This window comes from Marmota flaviventris, chromosome X, assembly GCF_047511675.1.
Source record: "Marmota flaviventris isolate mMarFla1 chromosome X, mMarFla1.hap1, whole genome shotgun sequence".
Taxonomy (NCBI): Eukaryota; Metazoa; Chordata; class Mammalia; order Rodentia; family Sciuridae; genus Marmota; species Marmota flaviventris.
Genome location: NC_092518.1, coordinates 28,291,779 through 28,300,976, shown reverse-complemented (window position 1 = coordinate 28,300,976; position 9,198 = coordinate 28,291,779). Strand labels below are relative to the sequence as shown.

At 37.2% G+C, this 9,198-nt stretch overlaps 1 protein-coding gene across 1 annotated transcript; it reads left to right on the top strand.

Moving 5' to 3' along the window:
• The first annotated feature begins 7,381 nt into the window (after positions 1-7,381).
• On the top strand, positions 7,382-8,125 carry LOC139703114 (E3 ubiquitin-protein ligase RLIM-like). Its single transcript, XM_071606056.1, has one exon. The coding sequence runs from the start codon at positions 7,382-7,384 to the stop codon at positions 8,123-8,125; it is 744 nt and encodes a 247-aa protein (XP_071462157.1).
• The last annotated feature ends 1,073 nt before the right edge of the window (positions 8,126-9,198 follow it).

Below are 9,198 nucleotides of genomic sequence, written 5' to 3'. Positions count from 1 at the left end.
ACCTCCTCCCACTAATTAAGACTTTGCTAAACTTTTAGTCATCTTAAAAATCCCACCAGGGAGCTAATTGGTCACATAACATTATCTCACTCTTTATTAAGGTATCAGTGAACAGACATTTGAGTTCCCACCAGGACAATTTTCTTTCTTAGTATAAACCAAATGTTCTGTACTACTTAACTTTAGGATATTTTCCTTTACTTGAGAATTAAATGAGTATTACTGGGCCAAGGTAACAGAATATATTGTGTAATATATGAAACAAATACAAAAATAGAAATAATTTGAAACGATCTCATAGTACAGAGAAAATTGATTTAACAGAATTAACATTATATGCCATGACCATATTTAGTTCATTAGCAAATGAAAAATACTGCTCATTTCTTTCAACTTATACTCAATTTCAGTATCTAATAAATAGTTCTTAAATAATTTACAGAAAAAAACTGCCATTTTTCTATTTATCAAAATTAAACACAACCAAAATCCAAATAATATACATATTAACATAGAAAATAACTTTTACATGACAAATTTATCAAAAATTACTCTTTGATATCTAATTAGATCAATCTGATCATATCATTTTCCTTGTGTAACTATTAGTGCTCTTCATTGTTAAGTGACAGAAATCCTTCACAAACTTATATTTAAAAGGGAGTACACTGGTTTACAGATGCAAAAATGCAAAGGCATCTCTAACTTCAAGTATGTTTCAAAATCTTTCTGTTATCTCTATTTTTATACTTGTTTTCTTCTCTCTGATTTTTTCTCACCATCAAGTAAACAAAACAGACACAAGCATCTTTGGTTTATATCCTACCAATTTAGCAACCACAGTGAAAAATAAATTCTCATTTAGAAGTTCCAGCTAACATCTCAGATTTAACCCTTAACCAAACCTCTTTTGGTCAGGTTTTCAGGCTTAAACCAATTAAAATTATCAACAACTTGAGACAACTGATTAGACATGGCTGGGTCATAAGACTTTTACCATGACAGTGAATTCAGCTGCACCTAAACTAGGTGGACTAAGATTGGGCAATAGACTTTTACCCCCTCGGATGCTAAGCAGGCAAAAATAAAAAGCTACTGCTTGTTCTTAAAAAAAAAAAAAAAATCCAGTCCCAACATCCAAAGGTCAAATGTTTTTTTTCTGATTTGTGAAAGCTAATCCAAAATAAGGGGAGGGGATTTAAAAAAAAAAAAAAGACAGTGGAATGAATCTGACCTAACCTTCCTATGTACATATATGAATATGAAAATAACCACAATGAATCTCACCATCAGCTATATCCACAAGACACTAATTTAAAGAAAGAAAGAAAAAAAGAGAAAGAGAGAAAGAAAGAAAGAAACTATAGTAAATAGCAGAAAGATCAGTAGAGTAAGGGAAGGGAATGGGGGATGGCAGAAGAGAAGGGAAGGGGAAGTATTTGGGACTGAATTAGAACAAATTATATTTTATGCTTTTATAATTATATCAAAATGAATCCTATTGCATGGATAACTAAAAAGAACCAATAAAATTTTTAAAAAATAAGATATCTTAATTGTGTCTTAGTTGTAGAAAGAAAAAAACAAAACCTATTTTATAGTCATTGTCTGCTAAGAGTCAGCCAAGTATATAATGCATGGCATTTTTGGTTGAAAGGTGACGCCAGCTAGCCATTGATATGATATGATTATGTTAAGATTTGCATTCATATGGATATTGGACTCCTGCTGTTCACCTCAGCCTGCTATGGGACTCCTGGAGAGTTCCCATTGGTTGGGGAAGTACAGTAGGAGGGAGTTCCAGGGGAGGAACTTCCACTGGGCATGTGTGGATCTGCGATCTTCCCGGGGGCGTACAGAACATTGGCGGCAGTTTCAAAAAATAAGGTTTGTTCCTGCTTGAGTGGCTCGTGATTTTGTGCCCAGCCAGACTGCGGCAATTGTCAACTATTTCCTCTTGGATTAATTTCACATTTCCATCTCAACCCCAGAGGTGTGGCCATAGTTTTCCAAAAAAGCCGAGGCCTTTCAACTCTGTTCTTTCTATCTGACAATAGTTTCTCTCCACCAACACATGCTTAATTACTACTTACCTGTAGAACACTGCACTTAGATTGAAAGATTGACTTAAATGTACTATCTCTGTGAAACATTTTCCCACTCCAATTAAATAACCAAGATCAGTTGTCTGTGTTTACACATTATTACACATATAAATCTTGTACAGCATGTTTTGATAAATTTATGTAACATTTCCCTCACATGGAATGTAAATTGGGAGTCTAGATTGATGCAACATTTGACAATATCTCTAGTATGTATAAAAGTAACTGACTCAGTTTATATGGATGGCTTAATTTATTAAATAAGTCAAATTGTGTAACACATCTCAAATTCTGTAGCTAAATGTTGTCGTAGGAATGACTTAAATGAAGGATTCCAAAACAAGTGTTAAGTGGGGATGATAATAAATATTAAGTCCAAAAACTCTTACTTAGAGGCCTAATTTAGATAGCATTGCAAATAAACATTTTTTTCACTAAGCCATGCTGACTACAGTAACACAAGGAACAAAATCAGTAAAGTCGGCACCCATTACTATAAGCAAAATAACAATTATAGAATTTTTTTGGGGGGTGCTAGGGATTGAACCCAGGGGTGCTTTAACACTGACCACATCCCCAGCCCTTTTTATTTATTTATTTTTACTTGAGACCGGGGTCTTGTTGCTAAGATTGGCCTCAAATGTGATATCCTCCTGCCTCAGCCTCCAGTCACAGGGATTACAGGTACAGGACCCCTGTGCTTTAAAGTGCCTGTGACACTGTGGTTACTTTTGTTTCAGTATTTACTATATTACAAGAAAACAAAATAAAAATGAAACTAGATGCCTTTGTGGAGAATCCCATAAGGAAATCTGGGTTAGCAGCAACCCTGCCAGAATCTTCCCCATATCCCCAGGTTGGAGATCAAACCCATCACCCATCGCCTTGCCATGGACATGCACTCTACAACTGAGATACACTCCCTAACATGCTGCCAGAGTATTTTAAACAAAAATTAAAGCTATTAAGAGTGAAAAGCAAGAGGCCCCAATTGAAGAGATTGAGCTGTGGCCCTGGTGATTTGCTGAATATTTGCCAAATATTGTGATGCTTTAATCAGCATCTATGACATTAAGAATTCACAATTAGAAAACAGAGAAGTTCTTGGGCATCTGAAAATGAGAATCACTGTACTGTATTTAACTAAGAGAACTTTGGCATGACATTTGGAAAAGGGCCAACTGTGTAATGAACTTGGTCTCATTCAGGCTCTGTCATTTAACTCTCAAAATAGTGGGACCTATCAGAACTGGAAAAAGCCTCTGGAACATCTGAGACAAGGCTCAAGCGCTTGGTGTATCACGAACACTTGGCAACATGGGCGAGTTTACAATGAAATGAAACCTAACATGTATAGAGTCCCCGCTATGTAATAATGGGAAAAATAATGGACGCCTAGGCAACCAACCTTAGTAGCTAGGCTGGGGGCAGGTCTAAAGCACAATCTCTACAGAGGCTGAGAAGGACTGAGAGAGATGCCTGGGGAAGAAGCTTATGTGGGATAGAACTGAAGCGTGGGATCCTGGCGTTTGCAACTGAACCACGAAATAAAGGAAACAGAATTCTGGTCCTTGAAATTTAACTGTGACTTAATAGAAAATTCTTAATTAGTGAGATCAAGATGGAAAGCTCGAATTCAGAGGAAGAAGAAGATAGGTCTTCGGCCCAACGCAGAAGTCAGATAGATCAATTGGCTCGAGAAGAAGCATTCTATCGATTTGTGAATAACCTGAGTGAAGAAGATTACAAGGTTATGAGGGATAACGATTTGCTAGCCACCATAGGTGAAAGTACAGAAGAAGAACTGATGAGAAGACTACAACAAATTAAAGAGGCTCCACCACAGGAATTGGGTAAATAGGGGCAGATTTTGCTTCGGGGATAATAGGATGGGATGGATATGAAACTGGTTGTGCGGTTAGGAATCCAAACAGGACCTACCTAGCACGTGCTAGGCAAGTCCTCCGCCACTGAGCTTCATCCCCATCCTGATAAGGAACTTCATAACAGTAAATTCAGTCAGATGTCGTTGTCAGATTAATGTGGTGCTAAGTGAATACACATAAAAAGGTTCAGTGGCAAATCCCAGCGTCTCTCATGAGACTGAGGCAGGAGAATCTCAAGCTCGGAGCCAGCCTCTGCAATTTTTCGAGACCCTGCCTCAAGGTAAAAATAAAAGGAGCTGGGCATGCAACTCGCTGATAGAATATAATATATTCCGATTCACTTTGGGGAAGTTTTTAATTAGACAATGTGAGAAATACCCTATGAATTTTTTCTTGGTTTTCACTCTCCGTGTAAAATGCTTTATTCTTCTTAATTATTCTATAGAGACGTATGTTTTTTTCTTTTGCTTAACTGTATTAATTTTACTAATTGTGTTCAGTGTGATAGTTTCACACATGCATACATAGTAAGTACCCTGATCAGATCCAACAACCATTGGCCACCCTCTTGCACATACATCTTGCAAAACTCTATTAATCACTGTCTACATTCAGGTCAACCTTTTATAGCTTCTGCATATGGTACTTGTGGTACTTGTTCTGTATCTGGCTTATTTCTCTTAACATAATGTCCTCCAGTTCCATCCATTCTAGTATGAATGACAGGATTCCATTCTTCTTTATGGGTGAAAAGACTCCATTGTGTTATACACCACATTCTTTTATACCCAATTGTTGATGTGAAAATAGGATGATTCTATATCTTAGCTATTGTGAATAGTGCTACAGTTAATATGGGAATGCAACTATCTCTTTGGCATGCTCATTTTATTTCTTTTAGATATATACTTAGAAATGAGATAGCTGGCTCTTATGGTCGAAGTATTTTCATATTTTTAAGGAATCTTCATACTCTCCTTCATAATGACTATCCTTAATTCACATTCCCACCAACACTGTATAGGAGTTCCTCTGTCTCTACATACTCACCAGCATTTATATTTTGATAATAGCCATTCTAATTGGGGTGAGATATGTCATTGTAGTTTTGATTTGCATTTCCCTGATGACTAATGCAATTGTATCTTTTTCATATATTGGCCATTTGTATTTCTCATTTTGAGAAGTCAGATGTGATTTCTTTTTTTTAATATTTATTTCTTAGTCTAGTTGGACACAATTCCTTTATTTTATTTATTTGTATGTGGTGCTGAGAATCCAACCCAGGGCCTCGCGTGTGGTAGGCGAGTGCTCCATCATTGAGCCACAACCCCAGCCCCAGATGTGATTTCTTAACTAGCAAAAAATAATGTCACATCTCTAAATTTTGCCCCTCTCCAGAGGACATTTGGAAATTTCTGAGAAAATTTGTTGGTTGTCACAACTGGAAATAGGAAGGGGGACATTACTTTCAACAATTGGGGAGCGGCCAGGAATGCTGGCCAATAACCTCTGAAATACACAGGACAGCTCCTTGAAACAGTCAACCAGCTCCAAATGTCAAGGTTGAAAAACCTGGCTATATCCTCAGGACTCATTTCTTCCCAAATATGAAACAGGGAATGTTACTATCTAAAAAAGAGACACTATAATAGTTTACTTCTCAAACATAGCTTTATATGTACTCAATGAAGAGTCTACAATAATGGTTTGATTCTTGAGCATGACTTTACATGTTTTGTGTTAGGTTCCATCTATTAAAAAAAAAAAAACAGAGATTGAACCCAGGGGTGCTTAACTACTGTGCCACATCCCCACCCTTTTTTATATTTTATTTAGAGAACAGGTCTCACTGAGTTGCTTAGAGCCTCACTAAATTGTTGAGGCTGTCTTTGAACTTGGGATCCTCCTGCGTCGACATTCTGAGCCTCTGGGATTACAGGCTTGTGCCACCAAGCCCAGCTTTCAATTTCATGGCAATTCTATATCATAGGAAAATTAAGAATTATTGAAATTATTTTAAACATATAAACCTTGTTTAATTTTGCCATTGCCTATCATCGTCTTACACTTTAAAACAATCTATGTTATAAAAAGCATTTCAAGAGTCTAGAAGAAGTAGTGTTTTAGACTAATGAAAATTGGACAATAACATAATTTGAACTAATATTATCACTGAATCTTCTTCACTGGTATTTATCTTGTTTGATTGTATTATTATCTTGACAGAGGACTGAAGACAATGTGTTGTTCTATACTCTTCACAGTGCAATGTGAGGCTCTGTATATGATGATATCAAAAATAGATATCCTCAGATCCCTTTAAAAAATACCTGAATTTATCTAGGATTACCTCAGTTGTTTCAAATGTAATTGAGACTAACTTGCCTTTATTATAAATCTAGACTATATTGTGTATAAAAGTATTAACTCTCTAAATATGAATTTTTTTGTGTGGTGCTGGGGATTGAACTCAGAGCCTTGTGCATGTGAGGCAAGCACTCTACCAACTGAATTATATCGCCAGCCCCTAATATCTGAATCTTTAAGCTCTCATTTTTTTTGTTATTTTTCTGAAACAAAGTTTCAGGGTACTATTTTATGATGATTTCAATTTTAGTAGTTCCTTTCTGACTTCCTCCCCTTTTTATGGTAACAGGTGAAGGAAACTCTTCAGAGGATGTATCTAGTGATGATCCTATAGTAGGGTGGATTACCACTTTTAGACAAACTGAAAATATTACAGAAAAGGAACAAGAAGATAATCAATCTTGGACATCAACAAGTTCAAATAATTCAAGCAATAGTGATTTTGGATGTAGTGGAGGAATGAACTTTAACCTTCTTAATAGAAGCCCAGATCAAGAGACTGGACATTTAACCGTTGTACGACTTCTTGAAAGAGAATATACAGAAAACAGTCAGAGGCAAGGGGAAAATCCACTATCAGAGTCAACAGAAACAAGTTCATCTAGATCCGAAGAAAATGCAACTGAAGCCTTTATGGAGGTCCCACCTACCAGAGGTCAGAGAAGATCAAGAAGCAGAAGCCCAGAAACTCGGAGAACCAGACCAAGAATTGAAAGTAGTTTATCCCCAAATAGACAGCATGAAATGGTAATGAGATTTCATTACTGTACATGTACTGTACTGTACAGGAATGCCTTTCTAGAAGAAAATTCTTCAGACACATCCAGTGACAATTAATCTGAAGGATTCAGACCAAGAAATCCATCCACACTTTTTGATGATCATCCTAGAGAATTTTTGCTGAGAGATAGCATAGCTAGTAGAATTCAGTTAATACCTGAGACACCAAACAACACTGTCAGTTTAGAAAATTATCAGGAAGAATTCAGAAGTAGGTTTTCACATTCTGAGCAGGAAAGTATGAGATCTTCTGTTAATACCATTAGAATACCTGCACCTATTGCAAATGAGACAACATTATGGCGTATGACAGAATTTGATGAATCAAGTGACCTCTTGGACAGTGACAATCAATTAGAGCCTAGCAGCTCACTCCTAAGTCAACACATGGAAAAGGAAGAGTCACAGAATGAAAGAGATGATTCTTGTGACAGTATTATTTCTAGTTCTAACTCAGATCCTAGCTGTGATTCTCGTTCAAGTTCCCCAGCAATTTCCAGTTCAAGCAGCAGCTACTTGTCTAGTTCCAGTCCCTTTCTTACATCCAGTTCCAGCTCCAGTAATGATGATTCAGAAATTATCTCAGTGATATTTGAAGGCAATAATGAGATAAATGTATCATCAAGTTCACCATCACAACCCAGGCAAGAAAGTCAACGAACAACACCAGCAACATCTGATAAAAGTGACTCTTGGCCCTTCCTAGCTCAGTTTTTCATCTTAAATGAAGATCATAACCAGCCTACAGGACTTACCAAACAACAGATTGACGACTTGGCAGTAAGAAACATTGAAAAGGATAATGCATTAAAAGCCTGTAGTATTTGCCTTACAGAATTTAGAGAAAACAACAAGATCCGCATACTACCTTGCTCCCACGAATATCATATCCTCTGCATCGATCGCTGGCTGTCTGAGTACTCTACTTGTCCTGTTTGTCGCAGAGAACTAACAGATTCTGATGGCAGAAAAAATTCTAGTTGAGATCTGAATATTCAGCTATATAAACTGTTAAAGTGATGGACAGTCACTAGTTTCATTTTCACTTTTGGAGCAATGTTTAAAATAACCACCTAAATTGAATCTTTGGTTCTGTAAGGAACAATTTGCTTTCCACTCTCTCTGTTTGAGAATAAAAGAAAACATTAACAACTTGAAGCAGGCGGTACTATGATTTGTACCTGTCTCCCAGAAGTGCATATGTTGAAAGCCTGGTGCCGAATGCAGCAATGTCCAGAGGTGGTGCTTTTATGAAGTAATCAGATCCTGAAGGCTCTGACCTCTTCAATGGATTAATCTATTGATAACTGAATGTTCTGTTCAATGGATTAATCCACTGATAACAATGTACTACTAGGAAGTAGTGGAAACTATAGGCAGGCAGGATATGGTTGGAAGGAGTAAGTTATGGGAATGTTTGCTATGTACCATTGTACTTTGGAAGCATATAAATTATTTTTTCAATTTTGACGAGGGCTCACAGCTAATAGTTGCCTTGAGTCTCAGGATAGACTTTGGATTTGGACTTTTGAGCAATGCAGGAACTGTTAAGACTATGAGGACTCTTTAAGAGGTAGACTGAATTTTGCACTGTGAGATGGGCATGAGTTTTGATGTGCCAGGGACAGAATATGTCCCCAAAACTCATGTATTGAAAGTTTAGTCACTGATACAGCAATTCTCAGAGGTGGAGCTTTGGGGAAGTAATTGGGTACTGAGTTTTCTGACCTATTTGGTGGAATAATCCATTGATAGCTGGACTACAGTAAGGTGGTGGCAACTGTAGGCAGGTGGAACATGGTTGGAGGAAGCAGGTGAATGGGAGTATGCCTTTAGAGATATATCTTGTCCCAAACTCGTTGTTTCCCACCCTTCCTGCTTTCTAGCTGCCATGAGCTGAGTAGTTTCCCTCCACCATGCCCTTCTGCCATGATATTCTGCCTCACCTCAGGCCTAAAGCACTGGAGCCATCTCACCATGAATTGAAACCTCTGAAACTGTGAGCCAAGATAAATCTTTCCTCTTTAAAGTTGTTCAGGCCAGATATCTTAAAAGAT